Source organism: Scophthalmus maximus, chromosome 2, assembly GCF_022379125.1.
Source record: "Scophthalmus maximus strain ysfricsl-2021 chromosome 2, ASM2237912v1, whole genome shotgun sequence".
NCBI lineage: Eukaryota > Metazoa > Chordata > Actinopteri > Pleuronectiformes > Scophthalmidae > Scophthalmus > Scophthalmus maximus.
Genome location: NC_061516.1, coordinates 19,097,343 through 19,117,223, shown reverse-complemented (window position 1 = coordinate 19,117,223; position 19,881 = coordinate 19,097,343). Strand labels below are relative to the sequence as shown.

The 19,881-nt window shown below is 41.8% G+C and overlaps 1 protein-coding gene across 2 annotated transcripts in view; it reads left to right on the top strand.

The window, feature by feature from the left end:
- The first annotated feature begins 76 nt into the window (after positions 1–76).
- The window catches only part of pdlim4 (PDZ and LIM domain 4), a 59,789-nt gene continuing 39,984 nt past the window's right edge, over positions 77–19,881 (top strand). The window contains exon 1 of one of the 2 annotated variants that reach the window (XM_035626695.2): positions 77–373. In XM_035626695.2, the coding sequence (XP_035482588.1) occupies positions 335–373 (39 nt within the window). In that variant the 5' untranslated portion in view covers positions 77–334. Of the gene's footprint in view, positions 374–18,115; positions 18,708–19,881 lie in introns of those variants that run through there. The other variant, XM_035626693.2, reaches the window with a different exon arrangement.

Here is a 19,881-nt window from a genome sequence, read left to right as displayed (position 1 = left end):
TGTATCTGCTAGTGACATGATACGCTGTGTAGCCTGCTAGCGTTTAAAGATAGCAATAAGAGAAACGCCAACAATGGAGGGCCAGGAGGATATACTGCACTCGTGGAGATTAACATTCATGATAGATCCAAGCTAGCCGGGAACCGAGACGAAGTATGGGAGATCATTTAATATGCTCTGCCAGACATTTGGGGGTATTGGTTCGGCGGCGCCAGGCTAGGTCGGAGGCATTTTACATCAGAATCACTCCGCTGGAAGAAAACAGCGGTGGAACAGGTGGTGTACTAGCTCAAAGTGACAAGTGGTCTTTGTGCTAGCTAACTGAAGCGGGTTTATGGATCATAGCAGACGTTTTCGTGACAAAGCATCGAAGGTAAGACATAATTTATGTATGTCGCTGCTGGGTACGAACGTCTCTTCTCCCGCTGCTTGTTGGATGGTCGTGGAGTGATAAGGAAGGAGTCCGGCCTTTGCTATGCTATTGTAGCTTGTGGTGTTAGCATGAAATATCACGATCGTGTTTATGCGATATGCTGGTTTAGTTGCTTGGTGATTGAATTGTGTTTCCCTTAGGTGAAAACGGTTGATATTGGCGTGTAGCCGTGTTTCTCCTCGTGCGGTGCCATATGTTTAGCATAATTAGATGTGTTTTTTTTTCACCTGGGTCACAATCAAAACCAAATTTGGACCTAGTTTGATGGAAAGGAGTTTTTAATACACAATGTCACAATCGTAAGAGATGAACCATTCCCTCAGTCTGAGAGATTCCTGGTTATTCAACAGCCTCAGGAGGCTGGGGGACATCTGACGAAGCCCTGGTGATTGCAATATTCTGTATACTGTACACTTGTATGATCTCCACAGGGAATAACATATTTCAGCTGGTGATGTGAGGGAAAGATAACAGTTCAGATGGACTGTTTTCTTTTTCTTTTTTTTTAAATGCCTGTATGGTCAAGGAAGGTTTTTCTTGTTAGATTATTTTATGATAAGTCTGATGAAACAATAACTTTTCATCAGTGATTTGGTACATTATACATGTTGCATTTTGACTTATAAGCACATATAATGTCATATGCAGGCCTATACCATAGGTTTATCTGATGTCTGATTAACAATGTAATCCGTACAGTTATAGTTGCTGAAATGTGTGCATCACAACTTTAGTAATGCAGTTTGACCAGAAGGTGTCAGTGTGCATCAGTAAAAGAATTCCCTCCCCAAACCCCGTGAACATAACTGTTACTGCAGACAGTACAAAAAAAAGTGCAACATGCAGAAGGATGATTAAAAATTGGAAGATTACATAAGATTGCATAATCTCCTTTATATATTATCTTTATTGTAACTGGCCTTTAGAAATGGACATGTCACAATCCTTTGTAACACTCCATGCAACATTTTCCCTAAGGGTTTGTATGTTCCTGCTTCATCGCTTCTACCTCATGACTCACCATTACTCACAAGGAGAGGAAGGACATTTATATATCATATTTTTATTTATAATCTATAGTGGCAATAGCAAATTATACTATTTAGCATGGTAATCAATTTATTTTATTCATTTTTAAACTTTAGTATTTTCAGTATTTCTAGAGCAGTTGCACTTTTAGCTCAACGCAACTGAGGCCTGCACCGTTTTTATTTCTCTATAATAATTTATTTTATTATTATTATTATTTTTTAAACTAGTGTTGTGTAAGCCTGTCATGCTGTTTACTCTCTGGCCAACAGATGTCCCTCTTTGCCCACTTCACATTTTAACACAGATGAGTTGTTGTACATTGAATGTAATCACTGCAGATTAAACTGTTTTTCCCACACACAGTAGCCTGAATCACATGATGCAGGATAATTATTCTGGTCTATGGGGCGTTCCTGCTCTTCACTAAACACAAAGGTACTTTTGCTCGCCATGCTGTCAAGGTTGAAGAAAAGCACACCCGACATCGTGTCATTTTCACACCTGAGCAGAAGCTTTGTGCTTAAAATAGGCCTGCGAAACTGTGATTACATAGAGAGAACTGAATGTCTGGTATGTCACACCTCTTGACATGCAGAAAGCAAACAGAGAGGAGTAAACAAATTGTAAAACAGTGGAAGAATGTATTATCCGCCTTTGATGAAGGGCGTTGGAGTCTTTGTCTTGGTGTGACATTAGTGCACAGAATGGGTTTTCTGACTCGGCCTAGACTCGGTGGCATCATGTGTTGGAGACGACTAAATGGCTACAGAAAACCAAGCGTCTACCCGCACCCATTCATTTAGGCAAGGTTAAGGTTTTCCAGATGTTTGAAGTGCTTCCTTACTTTAAGGCTCATCCTGTACTCGGCGTCCGGCTGGTAAGCCCGGCATCAGAAAAGGTCACGAGGTCTAACCCCTTGGAGACAGTGCAGTACTTGTGCACGTGAGTTGTTATGCATGTTTTCTCTCCGGTGTACTACCTGACCTCTTGCTTGTGCGCGAGCCCGGGTGATTGAAAGTGAACACACACGGAGCAGGTTTTGGGTTTCAGATGCTCTAATCAAACCTCATCAACTGAGCTCAGGGGGCCTGACAGTGACTCCGGTCTGTGTACCACTTATTTCAGCCCGATGAGCGTTTTAAAAAACACAGCAAGACACTGAGAAAACAGTCCAGTGTCTGTGTGTCCGGTCCAGTGACTCCAACCAGGTAATGAGGCAGAAAAAGGGACATTAAAAGCACAAAGGACTGATCCAGTCTGTTGTGCGGAGGGGGAGAGAGTTCCCATGAGGATTTTCTTCCGTCCTTCTGTTCTGTCAACACAGGTAAAGACGCAGCTTTTGGTTCAATCCTGTGATGTTCTTAAATCACTAGTGGGTTCAAAGAAAGCATTAACATGGCACATTTTGTCGTGGTTTCTCCCTTGCTGTGTAACTCTGTGTGTGTGCGCTTGGCGTGCGTGCACGTGTGTTCGTGCGCACCAAGCAATGACTCAGGCCTGCAGTACCTGAGGATTGGGTTACATGAGCTGTCTGTCAGCGCGGGCAAAATGAGCCTCCCCCGAGACAGAGGAGACAAAGTGTGTTGTTCCCACCTCACTTATAAAATACTATTTGGAGGCAATCCTTCACCTTTGTTTTTGCGAGCGGGGGACCACCAGAAAGGTGGTGTTTCGCCACCAGAGACCCTCAGAAATCACAGGAATGCATTGTAGAGGTCGGCTTGTTCGGTGTGTTATTAACAACCTTGCCGACAGCATGGGAATCCATCCACTCACTTTCCATACCCACTTGTTCACGTTCGGGTTCACGGGGTTCGGTCATCTGGACGAGCACACACAGTGGACAGTCTGTCACACAGGGCTGACACAAAGACACAAATAGCCATTCACAGCTACAGGCAATTCATCTGACCTCCACCTCTCTCTATGGAGTTTAACACAGAGTCACTATGTCTTCCAGTCTGAGATTGACGCATATCAAAACAAAAAGCTTGACATTTGTGCTAATCGTTGATTTTCAAAATGATACCAACTTGTGAAAGTCGCTATTGGTAAAATTCTCTCCTGGAGCGGTTTGGGTTGACGGTCAATTGCCGAGAGCTTCAGCAATCAAGTTGTTGTGTTTACATTACAAGAGGTTATAATACGTCCTCTGAGCATCACCACTTCTTCAGGGCAGACTGGACACTACAGTGACGTTCTCCAACCAGCCGGTTATCAAGCAAAGAAGCAATAGGAAGAGAAACAAACAAGCCGTTTCTTTTTCTTTCAGTCTTGTCCTTTCCTTTATTGTGCGCCCAAGCTGGTTAGTACATGTGTGTCTGTGAGTGATTGTGCGGAAGTGTATCCGTTTGCCCTCATCTCATTTGACTAAAGGCGCCTGTCACCAAGGCATTATCTAACAATTCAGCTTATCAGAGAGTTACGACTCCACCAATATTTACACAGCTCTTTCTTGTGAAAAAGCAGGCGGCTCAAGCAGATGCACAAACAGGTCGCAGCCTTTTACGGTTGTGAAATACAGAAGGAAGGTCTCGCCATGTGAGGCTTGTCCCTGACCAACCAGGCCAAAGCTGGAGCTTGTTGAAACTTATCCAATCTCCATGATGGATGGGATTTTATGAACATGATAATAAAACTGAAATGCTAGGGGAAAACGTGTGCGTGTGTTTACATAAATTCAAGAGAAGAGCATGCAACAAATACATAAGTACAGATACAAATCCATAAGTGAAAATCTTTCTTAAGCATTGCATTTACTGTAAGCATAATAGAAAATGTTTTGGCTCCTATTTTCACATCACGTCTTTTGCTCATGACTTAAATAAACACATTCTATGGTATTAAAGATAAATAAAGCCAGAATAAACATATCCTTGTGAATTTTGAAAACTACGTCTTTAACTTTATTATTCAGTTTTTTTTTAAAGATCAGTTAATCATTTCAATAATTTTTCCAGGTGAAATTCAAAAATGTAACCAGTCCCAGATTCTCATTTGTGAGGCTTTGCTGATTTAGTTTCTTTACTTTTCACGTGATCATTAATTGAACATCTTTTAACTTCTGGTCTGTTAGATGCATGAAACAAGACATTTGAAGATGTCACCTTTGGCTTTAGGAAATTGTAACTGGTATTTGTCACTTTCTTTACATTTTATAGTCTTAACAATGAATTGATTTATAGTTTATATTCACAACAATATATATATATATATATATATACATATATATATATATATATACATATATATATATACATATATATATATCCTCTGAAATTTCCAATACACTTTTTCTTGGAAAGCACATTGGACCGCTATGAGTAGTGCTGTATAAATAAAGTTTTTTATTACGACTTCTATGACTTGAGTGTTTCAAGTGACTTTCACCTGAAAAACTGAAGATAAATGTTCACTGTCTGGGATCACTGGCAATGTCACCTCCTCCTATACTGTCCATCATGCATTATGTTTTGACTACACTGAAACATGTCTTTCCAAGAACTGGCCCCAAGTTGGTTTATAACACAGACAAGACAAACTCGAGGAAAGACCAAGTGTGTACCAGACTCCCTAAAGACACGAACGCGGAGGTTATGTCTCCAGAGAGAGCCTCTCTCGGTCCACCGAGGGCCTTGCTGACTTCATACCGCACAAGGACTGGAAACCTCTCCCCGGTCTGGCTGTCTGCTGCTTCAGTTGTTCCAACAGCAGTAAAAGATGCGAATGAGAACGGCAGACTGGCAGACCGGCAGACCCTGGCTGCCGGAGTCCATAACTTTGACTCTTCTCTTGGTAGAGGCATGGATGGTGCTCCGTGAGCCAGTTGACTATGTTGCCTTGCTTCTGTGTTGTTTCACCATGCATTAATACTGTGTTTATTTGTTTTTCAAATTTAGTGTTCAAAAAAAAATGTAGCTTTTGATTTTCCACATTGCACATCCAATAAGACCATCTCTGCGTTGCGCCACTGCACATCTAAACCTGACTCACGTCTTGGCGTTCAAAAGGTTTCCCAGTCAGGAAGCAGGTCAAATCATTCTTGTTGTGTGAATGATGAGCCAACCGAATCCAGAAAAACACTCCTTGGCCTGACCTTGGGTTTGTATTACTGCTGCTGGCTGTCAAATTACACCGACGTCCAGAGCACTTTGTTCTCCTTTGGAAAGGGTGGTTGACTGGTAACAGCACAGGCAGGCATTAGAAAAATACACTCCCTCAGCACATGTGCTGGAGCAATCAAGGAGCAAAGACAACAGAGAAAGAGAGAGAGGGAGAGTGCAGGCCCCCAGGTCTTCTTCCCATTTCATACTGAATCTTGAGGCCAAAAACCACATGCATCTTAAAAACCGCTGCCTGTTAAAGGCATAGAGGCGGATTCCTGGGAGAATGACATGGACAGAGGCCGAAAAGCCATTTGAGCCACGACAATCAGATATGACAGTGTATATTCAGTGGGTTGGATTCAAGGCACTTTCTGTTTATCTAATTCTGTAGATCTTAAACCTTCGATGTCTTTTTTCTTTCTTTCTTTCTCCCCCTCTGGCAGACAGGCCAGACATGATGTCACTGACATCAGTGAGAACCATAGCTAAAAAAAGAAATGAAAAAAGTGCACCTGTAGCTGAATTGGATTTTCAAGGTACAGGGAGTGGAGATTCAATTACATGATTGTATCTCAGTATTGAAGCCTGGTTAGTGACTGTTATGGGTCTACAGTGGCCCGATTGTTGTCTGTGTGGGCTTTTCAGGTTTTTGTGTCCATTTCTGACTTTGTTGTGTTTAAGTGGAACTTTTTATGATCAACCAATTCCAACGCCTTTGGAAATTCAACTTGACTCGGGGTGATCTAAATCTAAGAAAATGTGTTCTATTCTGGGAGCTGGTGAAATGAAACTGTGTCTTGGCAGGTGTGGATCCACCACAAAACCCAAAAAGCAGCTGACCCACTTCAGCTCCTGGCCATGACTGACAAAACACTGACCTCATCAAAAGGAAACACACTCTGCATGGAAACTTACAGGAAAAAGAACTAAATACTTTATACGTAACTGAAAAACAACGACTTATGCTCGATATAGAAATTGAAATGTATAGTGTTCAAATATTTTGCTCTGAATTCCATCTCAATTCCTGTGGTTTAAATTCATCGTTTCAAGTTTTGTGATGACAACCGGTTAAGTTCTGAATTGAGATGAAGATTTCCATCAAGATTTTTTTGTTGCACGTCCTGAAATGAAGTTAAGTTAAGTTTTGATTTTTATTTTCTATTCTGTCATGAATAATTTTCACATAGGTATTCAGTTGCTCATTATAGGATTTAAAACACTGACAACCTTATTTTGAATGGCAGGAGGCCCCAAACACAACATACACTGGAAAAAAAGAAAATTGCTCACCAACTTAAAAATAATTACTTTGACTGGTAACACAGATGAATTAAGTTTGTTCTTAACTTGTTATCATCCTAATTTGTTTGCTCTTTTTCAATTTACATTAGGCTCCATAGCTCAATCAAATCTTTATTGGCTTGTTTCAAATGCAGTGTGGGTGCTCTGTTTTGTTGACTTGCCATAGAAGCAACTATCACCACAGTCAATGTCTCAGATTTGAGTGGTATAAACCTGTCAAACCCTAAATCCCTGCCATGCTATAAAAAGTTTGTTTACTCTGGGATTAACTCAATGATGAGCCCTGACGGGGGTTTGCAGCATGAAAGAAAAGCAACATGTGATAAGTCTGGAAGTCATTATGCAAAAGGAGGATAAACTCTCCCTCATTTAGTCCCCTTAAAACCACCAAAGCCCCCGAAGGCTGTAAACAGGTTCGTCAAGGTTCTTCAGCTCCCCTCATCCAAACAACACAAAATAGACATGCTGTACTCACTTAAAAAACACACACACACACACACACACACACACACACACACACACACACACACACACACACACACACACACACACACACACTCACACTGAAACCTTTAAAAGTGCATCGGTGAAGTGAGCTGTTACTCTTATATCAGTAGCTATACCACACAATAACTGTAGCTTAAAAAACACATTTTCATACATTAGTAATTTCTAGACTGAGTTTTCCAAAAGTAGATTTATTCCAAACACATGTTGGAGCAATCACTGAACAAAAGTTCGCAGATTCAATATCTTGTGTTCATAGTCATCTAGATGCCATGCTCCACTAATAAAAAACACCAAGTCTAATTTCCTAGAAACAAAAAATGATTATTCTTTCGAGAACTACAAATTGCATTGCAAAGGTGTGTATGATTTTTTTTGCAGCCTGGTTTAGTTCAGTTGATGCTTTTGCTGCACAAGAGAGGAAGGCAGGTAAACAAGCTGCAAAGAAATAAAATGAAACAAAACCCAGACACTGGGCAATTTCCTCTGGGTGTGTGAGTGGATAGTGTAGGTGGTTGTGTGAGTAGGTGGGGTCCGTGTGTGTTTGTGTGAGTGGGTGGTGTAGCTGGTTGAGTGAGTAGGTGGGGTTCGTGTGTGTGTGCGCACTGTTTGGTGGTCTCTTTTATGTCGCTTTCTCTCAAGTGCTGTTTGACATTCCTGTACAGGGCTAGACCTAAGAAAAAGGATGATGGGGTAAAAGAGGGGGAGGGGGGTAGAGGAGGGAGAGATACAGAAACCACAGTGTTGTTTATGGAATCATACTTACATAAACATTTTCACTTTCAACTTGAACGCCTCAAATATACTTTCTCTTTCACATTTTAGCTGGTATATTCGTAACCAGGAGAAAGGACTCCATTAGTCTTTTTTAATTGTTCTGTGTGTGTGTGTGTGTGTGTGTGTGTGTGTGTGTGTGTGTGTGTGTGTGTGTGTGTGTGTGTGTGTGTGTGTGTGTGTGTGTGTGTGTGTGTGTGTGTGTGTGTGTGTGTGTGTGTGTGTGTGTGTGTGTGTGCGCGTGCGCGTGTGTGCGCGAGAGAGAGACAGTGGCTGACCAGTAGCTGTAATTCATCCCCTGCTCCAGCACTCCTCCGAGAGGAACACTGTGATCTTACGACGTGGACACTTTCCTCTGCTAAACGTACTGTTGGCTGCGCTTACGTTAGAACCAAGAGTTATTTAAGAGTTCTTGTGGGAAATGATCACACTTCAGCCCAGTTTCCACTACAGGCCCTAAAAAAAAAAGGTTTCAAGCCACATGTAACATTTCCAAAGACTTCATCTGGGCTTTCAAACCAAATCTGAGGACGATTTTGTTTCTATCAAGTGATTCAAACCGACATTAAAATGCGTTGAGGGTTTACATTTTTGGGGGTATCATTGTGGGGCCAACATGTGAAAATCATCTTGAGAGGAATAAACCGTGACATTGTCTTCTAGCAGCCTATACCATTGAAGCTTTGTCTGTCCCTTATAGGACACACAACCCTTCGTGCATTTGTGTGTATGAGTGGACACTGGTCTTGCCCTGTCGACTTGCCCTGCTGACGTCCTTGCATTGTATTTTAAGTGCAGGCGTGTGTTTGCATTTGCTTGTGTGTTGTGCGCGGTTTGAGCTCCTCCGGTGTTGTAATGATTCTGTAGCATGTGTTGAGCCTCAGCACATCGAATGGGAAGTATTGTTGAATGGGCTCAACTCAAAAAACACGAAACTCAATGGTCCATCAATGTGAATTGAAGAGGAAGTTGTGTTCAGATGACTTTAAAAGAAGCAGGATTACTTAAGTGTCAGGAAGCCGGACTCACATTTTTGATAAATGATATACCAGATGTCCAACGGTTACTACTGGCAATAGATCTACTCCAGGTTCATCTGTCTACGTGGTTTGAAGAGTTGATGTCAGTGGCTAATCGAATCTTGTTAAAAACCCATTGATAAATACGCGTTTGTTTATTGTTTTCCTGATGTGGGTGTTGGACCGTCACTGATGTTCAGAGTTTTCCCCCAAAAGATATGGATTTAAAGTGTGAGGTGGACTTTGAAGCGGAGGAGGACACATATTCATAGATTTTTCAATGAGGGAAGAGTAGATGGATTTTTTCAAGAATTTGTATTTGGATGAACTATTAGATAAAGTAAAGCATTTCAGATAATATTTCTGGAGATATCTGTGATGTCGATCATGCGATGTTTTGTCGTCGTTTAACTATACTGAATAGGCAAGACAACAAGAATATTAACCTCAAATGAGGGCATCTGGTTTGACTTGAATGACATGAATCAAGTAGACAACCTTTTAGGACCCGAGGACCCGTGAGGCCTCCAGGAATCTGTCTATATAGTCAATGCTATATATCAGGAGCACAAAAGACATGATTTGAGAATGATCCTGAACAGTTTTTAATGCGGAGAGAATCTGTGGGATTCATGTCACGGGTTCTTTTCATTTCCTTCAGGCAAAATAATTCAGTGTACGCATTCCATACAGTGAATACAACGTTCTACTTTAAAAAAAAGAAGTAGCCTGAGTCATGAGTACTTGGGTTTCAGCCTTGCACAGCTAAAATGGACTCACTTATCAGGGGCTTCCCCGCTCCTTGTGGCTTCCCCGCACCGTTTATGATGTGTGTAATCTTTTAGCTTTGCTTCAGCACACCTGTTCCTCTTGTGAGGCCTCGGAGTCAAAGATAGTGATGTTTGCTGGTGTGTGTTCATCGTTTGAAGCGAGGGCAAAATTAATAGTTGTGGTTTTGTTTATATATATATAGTGCAGGGATACAGTTTTTCACACAAGGAACAAACCCAAATCCTTTTGTATATGGTTCATTTTCTTTATTTTGAGGTAAACACCGCACAACACTGTGTGTGCTTATTTAGAATTCACACTCCATGTTACGAGCCTATAAGTTTTACAGGCAAACGAGAGAACCCCCCCCCCCCCCCCCCAGTTTACTGTACAATGCCACAGAGAGTGAGCTTTGTAACATTCCCATAATCGACAAAGAAGTTTCCAATTACTAACCACAATTAACAGACAAAGGGATCATACAGCTTTGAGCCTGTTAAATCCCATAACACCCACTTAGTAGCAGGGATAGCAAATGCACAGCTACTATTAAATACCTCACGCAATGACAGTACTACAGTATATGCAGTGCATGGAATAAAAAGTGCTCTGATCCTTTAAGTGAAAGTAGCAACATAGTAGAGTAGTGGCATGCTTTCCGGTTCCCCGTGTGGTAACCTGCTGGTGTATATACATATATATAGTTTATTTAAAGGTTATTTATTGATTTGGATTCATCACTTTGAATATATAAGTAAAGATCTTGCACAAGCACAATTTATACTATCAGACTATGTAGGGTTCAACATTACATGTAGTGAAGTACTGTAGTAGCTGGGCAAAATGAAAGTATTATAGTCAAGTATAGGGATTTACTCAAGTAGAAAAAATGCACACTCACACTATACATATAAATTGTTGCTATAGATTGTTAAATAGATTAATATTGTGTGCTGTACATGTAAAAACAGTACAAAGTTGGCACTGCCGGGCAGGTCTGCTGGCTGACATCAATGTTGTTGGCCTTCTCTGCTGTTTCACATCGACTGTAAATAGAAACAAAGAAGTGAATGTGCTGAACTCAGTTGTCATTAGCTGGCATGTGTACACGTGAAAAACATCTGTGGGTCTTTCCGCGCTCAGAAACATCCAGCACAGGCACAAAGAGGTCACTGTTACGGTGTTGATCTGGTGTAATTTCTATCGTGGGGGGCATTTCGTAAGGATTCAATTGAATTTGAATCAGTATCAGATGATTCGGAGGCCTGGAGAATCATTTCCCCTTCATGTCAGTGCTCTTGTTTGTCACCAGCAGGGGATAAGCTCCTGGTATTAATTTAATCTGTTTTATTCTCTAGAGCAAATGCTGAGCTGTACTCGCTTTTTTTTGAATGAGGCATCTTCCACATGGAACCACAAATGTAATCAATTATTTGTCCACATTCCACAACCTCATCTTCGGGCACGGGGAGTGCGTTACCACAACTCAATTTTCATTGCAGCTTATATTAGGCTTAGTCAGACATATCTAACCTTTCACTGGTTGCTTTAACATAGGCCTTTACTTTAGTTCAAAACAATGTGAATTTTACCTTATACATTCATCCAACAACGTAAATGTTCAAGAACTAGAGTCATCATAACAGTTTACCATTACTATGACTTACTGTTGTGGCTTGAGTAGCGCCTAGTAAAGGTCTTCCACAAAATAAACCATAAGCCTAACACATCATTCAACAATCACCTGGTTATGACCCAAAATGCAGACTTAAGACCAAGGCTGTTTAGGTGGAAAGAAGAATTTCTTAATGTGAATAAATCCGGCTTACATAAATGCAGGCAGGCAGACACTCCAACACTCAAAATCTCAGGTAAGAAATCCGAAACCATGAAGAGACACCGGGGAGTTGAACAGAAGCACGGCCATCAGACAATCGCAAAAGTGGTAAAACTAGACAAAGACAAACGAGGTGAGTACAAAGTGAAACAGGAAATAATAACAGACAGCGCCCAGACAAAGTCCAAAGGTCAAAAAGGTCACTTCAGAGTCCCGTATAGGGACAAACCATAACAGGTTGAACTATTTAAGTTAAATAATACAGACGTGCATTCCTCATGCCACTCCTGTTGCTGTGGGCCTGTTCAATGATCTTTTTACGTGGCTTGTGACCATGAGAGTCCAGCAGTGCCTGAGTGCAGGTTCAAATGTTTAGTCTTGGCATCCGGTTGGCTCACTCTGGTATAATGAGGGGGCTTGGTGTCAATTAGGGTTGTTGCTTAGTGGCAGCGGAGAGGAGTTGTCCTTAGCTCATTTAGGTTTCAGTGGAAATGGTTTGATGATTCATCCGGGTGAGCTTAATTGGATACTCTGTGTGAGGGGAGAAATTAAAATAGTGCGTGTACTGTGTGTGAGAAAGAGAGAGAGGAAGGGGGGAAAGGCGTGAGAAAGATGGAAGAAGTTCCACTAAAGATAAAAAGATGTGAAATATGATCACAAGTGGCACTTGAGATGGATTTGAGGGCGCTTTCAGACCAAAGACCGTATGTAAAGAGGGGAGGGACATTTACTATGTCCCTGCCAGCTCTATGTTAGATGGGTCAGTACCGTAGATTTGTATGTTTAAGTTTTCAAATGCCTGATAGGTTTGGTCTATTTAGTCGTTTGATGCTATTAAAACAGGCTGATTGACAGGTGAGAGGTGATGCACAGTTGGTCAAATTATTTGATGTTACAACACTATGGTTAAAGTTTGATTTGGTTTTGGCACAAACTGGATTTGGGTTGAAATGACTACTTTGTTAGAGCCTAGGTAGGCAAGAAACAAACAGCAGTCTTTATTTAAGTCCGACTTTTTGTTTGTGGCTCTATGTCAACATTACTACTACACACTAAGAGTCATGATTCCAGCAGCTGAGGGCTTTGCCACTTGATTGTCAACATATGCCGTTTTGGGGCATCAGCACAACTGATTCTGTCATATTTCTTTTGAAGACAGTCTCATAAATTAGGCAATGACTTTAACACTGTTTACCCAATATATATATAGAAATAACCCTCAGCGACGCATATATCCCAAAGCCAGAAATTAAAACCTCAGTGACGGTTTGATTGTAAAAACAATCTGGTGGAACACACAACAGAAACTGTGGCATGTCCATGTAATTATGGACTGCCGGGTATCTGGACAGAATTAAATGAGACTGTATCTCTGTAAAAGAATAAAAAATAACGAGCCCAATTATGTGTAGCCAAGTAGCCCTTCATGATCCATAGTTACATTTCATTTTTAGGTGTCTTCCAGGTCGGGGTGGACCGCAGTTCACTTCCTGCATTAAAAATCGAAAGTCAGTAATGGTGTTTTGATCCATGACCGTTCCACAACCCAAACGTCTAACTCATTATTATAACCACGACGGCGAAGGTCTTCTCATCATAGCCCAAACCACATTTTTTTCTTCAACCTAACCAAGTAGTTGTTTTTATTTTTGCCAAAACCTAACCAGACCATGAGCCACCACATTTTTAATGGCGTGTTTATTATTGTTACCATGGCAAAAAAAAGTCTGATAAGCCTGCCATTGGCAAACTCCCTACGGTTTGTATCCAAGAATAGGACCTAATAAAACATCTATGATCATTTCGGTTGGGTGACCTTCGTTTCAGGTCTGGATACGAGACACTTTTTCCCAAAGGGGCCTCATAATTAGGCAGATAAGTAGAGGGGATTATTACTTTACACATTTTGTTACTCTATATGATAACGAAACTAGCACTGAGTCATGGAGTTGTTACTCAAAGCATCCCTGGAAACAATGAGGTGACATGCTGTCTCTTAGCACAGCACTGGTCAAAAAGCTTCAAAGACATCTACACCTGCAGGTCATAGTGAAGCCCCGTATACTAGTTTCTACTGTGTGTCCAGTCACAGTTGACGTCCGGCTGTACTCATTTTCTCATCTCCTGTATTTCTTTAAGACTTAAGCTTCTAAAGGTGCACTATAATGTAATGTAAGTAAATATGGTAGTGCACATGCATGTCAAATATGTTAAACATGTACATAACGTCTCCACACAGGAATGTTGGGCCCCGGATGATGATGATGAGATTTGTTGCACAGCAAACACCCTGAGCAAATACATCCACACACCACCCACGGTACTGTACTTATTCCTGCTGCTTTATGAAAAGCATGTGCATGGAAAAAAGTTATTCTGCAGCAGCATTATTGGGAAACATTCGCTGGCTGAGTTTAATGTGCAGCTCTAGTTCCTGCTCTTCTATATGTCTTTGACTGTTTTACAGTTTCATGTAATGTAGAACCTGACTTGTGACTCCCAAAAATGCCCTGACACTCAAGCTGCAAATATGGCAAATTATCAGTCTGTTGCCATTTGTTGAGAAAGAAAAGTTACTTACGGACAGTGAAACTGTGGATAAATTAATCGATAATTTAACATTCAGGCATTAAAGCATTTAGTAGTAATACTTTGAACACAATGACATGAAAGTATTTCATCATTTAACGTACGGGTTAACTGTGCACTTAATCTCTCTTGTCCCCGTGTCAGCACGCTGTCTCAACTGTGAGACAATATTTCATTCTTGTCCGATTGTATTTAGTGGACTGCACATCTGTTTTTGTTATTCCAACAACAGTAATACTGCAGCACCACATTAAATATTCATTGGTAGCATCTGGTCTGTGTGTGTGTGTTACTGTGTTTGCGTGTGTGTGGCCAAGAAACAACCGTTCATAGATTGCCCGAGGATGGATAAGCTGTGTAAAGGTTGATTTAAAATATATATATATATTTTAATAATTTTCCCACCAGCTTGACAAACGTGACTGATATGTGACATCAACAATTTTGAGCATTCTTGTTCCCATTCTGACATCCAGTGAGTGTAGAAAAGCTTTTTAGCCACAGTACTTTATACAGTATCTATGCACTAGTACAAAAACAAACTCACATTTTAGCAGCATCAGTGGGACGTTTAATTTGTAGGAGTAATTGTGAAAGAGGTGGACACACACACACTCCTCAGATAGAGATTAGTATTTTCTCCAGTATCAGCTGTTCCTCTTATTCCTAATCACATCAACTTGCTAATGGTATTTGTGTAAATCTGCAGCGTTCTCATGGGATAGATTCTGGGCCTGTGGTGGTTTTTTACGCTATGAAATCATCTGTTTTTCATTTCTGACTCGGCAATGTTGCGACCACAAAAAAAAATCAAGCTTCGTGATTCCCCTGCAACTATTTGCTTCCCCATGGGGCGCCCCAGGCACAGCACTGTTAAGTGGCACCATTGTTTCCCGCCTGTGCCATACCAAAGAAATTAACCATTTTCAATGCAGGGGACATAAAGCCACCAACTGTGCTGTGAGCAAGAAAAAAAACGTAAAGAATCAACACATTTCTCTGTTAATTTAGTAAATATGGAAACAATCGGGAACTACTGTACATGTCGCAACATTGGAAATTATTTTTGAAGTCTGTGGCTACCTGATGACTTTATGTCCAATATCTTTGTTTTGGCATGCTGAGGGAACTATCTGACCTTCAGCTGCTAAAAGCTCCACTGTGTTCAACTGCTTATCAGCTGTGTCGGTCGCAAACACTGACGCTGCTGACCATAACACCAAAACACTGGGTTTTAATGGCTAAAAGAGGCAAACAAACGTGTGAAAAAAGATCAACAAGTTGCATAAACCTGTGCAATATTTACAGTACAAGTATTCCTTTCACTGTTATTACGTATTACATATTTAATTGTTCTTTTATTGTCTTCATATTCAGGATTCTTATTTGAATATTGTATATTTATTTGGTAAATACACTTTATTCTATTCTGTATATCTATCTTATTATTATTACTGTTCTGTCTTTCATTACTTACTACTTTATCTTTGCTACAGTACAACAGAGCTTCGCTGCAAACATCTTGAATCTTGAACTGCAGCAGTGGGTTGATAATTATTCATGGCTTTATAGCTGTTCACTATAGCTTGTGACTCCTTTGACATTTCAAAGGGGAAACCAATCCATAGTTAATATGGAAATACTGATAATTATGTCTGTGTTAACTTGTGCTTTTACGTTGATCTTTTTGGAGTTTCTAGGGTTTTCTAATTTTTCTCATATTGTTATATTGTTGTTTTTCTTATCTGCAGCCATGGTATTATTTGTCCTGTACTTTATATTAAAATTTAATAGTGTGTGTGAACCAGGAAGGGAAAAACTCTTTACCACATTTACCTTTGGACCAATGAAAGGTATTCTATCAAAAAAGAAATATATGTTCATAAAACTCTTACTCAGCTTGTGAGAATAAATCTAGTTGAGATGACTGGTTATTGTTTGACAAGTGAATGATATTTACTACCAGGGAGGGAGCTCGGGAATCAGCATTTGAGCAACAGCTCAGATGACCTCATCCTCCCTGACAGCAGTAATGATCCAGACGGAGGCCACGACAGCTCATGATTACAACACCGCTCGTCTTGCTCGTTGCTTCCCCCAGGTTCCTCCTGGCTACATAGCGCCGAGACAAAATCGGGGAGTCAATAGATTTGTAGGCATTTAAAAAGCACTCCTCAGTATGTCGAGCGATGGCCATCTGGGGGAAAGAAAGAAAAAAAGAACAGAGAGATGGCAGCTCTCTGTAGTTTGACTCAGATTTATTGGCCACAGGCTTTGAAGAAGATACATATCCGAAATGTCAGCCTGTTCATCTGCTCAATAAATCTCCGGTGCAGACTGCGGCCGTCTCATCCTCTCTTGTTCTTCGTTAGTCGTCCTTTGATGTAACAAGTAAAGGAGCAGTCTGTAAATACTGCTTGGTGACACCTGCTGTAATTTGCCTATTAGATTTTGTGTACCTGTCTATACAAATGGTCATGTTGGTTTTTAACCCGGGGCGGTTCATCCCAAACTTTGTGCCGTGTGATCATGGAATTAAGGGGAGCAGGAAAGTGTTTATTTACCACCAGTATGCCTCGCATATGAAAATTAATAGTTGCATCATGTGATTGATTATTTGTCAGTGCTTTCCCGAGAGGGAGTCATTTCACCTCGGGGATAAAGGACATCATCTGACACTGATTCTCTGTCTCTCTTGAGGATGAGTGTTGAGTTTTTGTGTCACAGCAGATCAAAGTTTACGCAAGACATCGAAAGCAGTGTCACTGTCGATGCACGGGGCGGCGACACCTGGTGTTTATATCCAGCTGGTTTGACATTCTGGGACGGGTCAGCGTCTGACTCAAAGTGAGTCAGATCCGCAGACGGCGCTCCACATGCCTGCTGCTGTCTGAGGGACTGATTCCCAGGAATGTCTATGAGATCACTCTCTCTGCCGTAGAAGAGTTGTCCTCCAGCTCGGCGACTAACTCTGTGCAATTGGCAAGGGAAATTTAAGAATCGAGAAGCGGGGCAGAGAGGATATCCACTAACAAATGGGAGAGGTCTTTTCTGTCAGTGACGCGTCCAGATTTCACCACATAGCTTCTGCATTGCTGAAGATGACAGACAGCCCTTGCTGCTTTTAGCTTAAGACCCTGATCAGTGAGTGACTGACTGGCCTCAGTTTTAAGTGGATGTCCAGATTATCCTCCAAGGACCGTGAGGCCTGCATTTTTCAGTGAGCCCCCATCTAGGTTTGAATTTTGTTTTTAGTCACACTACCATTTGGTGGCTCTACGGAACGGCAGCGTTGGTCTGTTTCAGCGAGATGTCTCGACAACGGTTGGATGGATTTCCATGAAAACTACCCAGGGCTACACAGAAGATGGATTTTAATAGCTGAAGTGTTGGTGTTTAGTTCTAATTAGCAAGAGCCGCAGAGCAAAACTCAAAACATAGACCTTTATCACTTCCAAATTAATTATTGATTGATTGATTGTGTATAATATATTAAATGTATATTGAAAAAGGCCCATTTCAGGCAATGGAGTAATGTTGAAAGGTTTTATAAGATACGCTGATGGAAATACTGTATATTGGTACATCGGGACTCTAAGCAGGATTATTTTTTAACCTACAAAACAATCACAATCACAGTTAGTGTTCGTAAAATGCTTTCTGAACATGCATTTTGAACTCATACTCTTCGATCCCGATCAGCTGGGACACAAAGGGTACCTCGGTTAGGTGAAGTTCCGTGACGACTAGAGCCACACCTGTGTGTTCATTGGTCGGAAAGCAACCGGTTAAATGCCTGAACGAACGACTGAAAAAAGAAAAGCCCCTCGGATCCATTCAGCTGATGGCGGAGCAGCGGGCTGACTGCAGTAACCCGCATTCGTACCTGCAGCGCCGAAACAAGAGGCGGATTACTGCGGCTTCCCCCGGACAGCTCGGGGTCGGCCGCCGCCGCCGCCTCCCTCTCCCTCTCCGCGCAGACCGGCCGGTGACTGGGGGGCGGGACGAGCCGTCATCGCGCGTCACAGGCGGCTTCGTTTATTTAAAGTCGAGTCGAGAGGGGAGGAGACGTTTTCACGCTCGGCACGGCGTTGCCTAGCAGCTGCAGGCAGAGGACCCTGGCTGGTTCGCGTTCTTGTTTTTCAACTTCATCCGAGGAAGCGCGGACCATCTTCCCCCCATCACCGCCGCGCCCCGTCGTCCGTGCGCTCGCCTCTCTCGCAAGTCTCTCCACGCCGAACATGCCGCAGACCGTGACCCTGAAGGGACCCTCTCCCTGGGGGTTTCGACTGGTGGGGGGACGGGACTTCAGCACGCCGTTAACCGTGTCCCGGGTAGGTTCTGCTGTCTGGAGCTTTTTGTAGTTGTTCTGTTGATTGGCGTATATCCATTCATTGAGCCGTGCGTAAAGTGCGCACCGCCTCGAGGACTCACCGGCACTGTAAGTGCTGAAGTTTTTCTTGAGTTATAACTGTTTCAATAACTTCACAACTGAACAGCTCCAGATGAGTCATCCTCAACTAATTCATCTTAAATGAGAAATCGCCGTGGTCCGTTATCCATCGCAGCATATAGGAATTATGAGTGCATTAACATGGAGAGGCATGACAGACGGTGTCGTCTATTTCCTGGCACCTGAAGTCACCAGTGAAAGCCATTGGCAGACCATTGGGTTAATGGCGTTGAATATCACCAGCGTCAAGAGAAGCCTGGAGGAAAAAAAACAAAAAACATCAATGTGGAGATTTTATGAAATAATTGCTTCATAATTGAATTACCTCGATATGAGGCCATATGTTCATGTCAAGTAGTCCAGGAGAGTTTTGAAGTTAATAGTTCAAATTAATTCTTCCGAAATGAATAATGTTTCCGATCGTGAAAGTGGTTCCAGGTTGCAGTAAGACAGGCTCTTGTATATTCCTTCCTAAAAACTGTAAAATATTGATATTATCGTTGCGTGTGTTCATTAATCATTTTCAACATTATGGGTGGTAGAAGCTCTAGTAACTCTACAACCCTTCCTGAACTTTCCTGACCCTCGGAATATGGGTCAAGAGTCAGTGTTCTGGCAGTGGATCTGGCAGTAGCCCATAGTTTATCCCAGCCAGGGTAAACACAGCCCAGTCCTGCTGCAGGGCTTGTAGAAGAAGGGGGGGTTGGTGCTGACATTTGTTTTTCATCAGAGCTCATTGGTGCTACTGAGGGATTCCAGGTGTTGTGCTCAGCTGCATCACCAGTCCCAAACCGACCCTCTAACTACAGGGCCGCTAGCACTTCAAACTAGAGGTGTAATTTTTAGATTTACGGTGGGCAATTAATGAGAGGCAGACAACCGCTGCAGGTCACCTGAAGTGCTCCCTGGTTTTTAAACCCATCTTTATCCCTGAAAAGAGTTATGACGCAATGGCAAGGTATACTTTGACTCACAGTGAATGCAAAGTCTTGGCAATTGGCTGTGGGTTTGTTTGACACATTTGCAAAGATGTTTAAGATTGAAAAAAAAATATC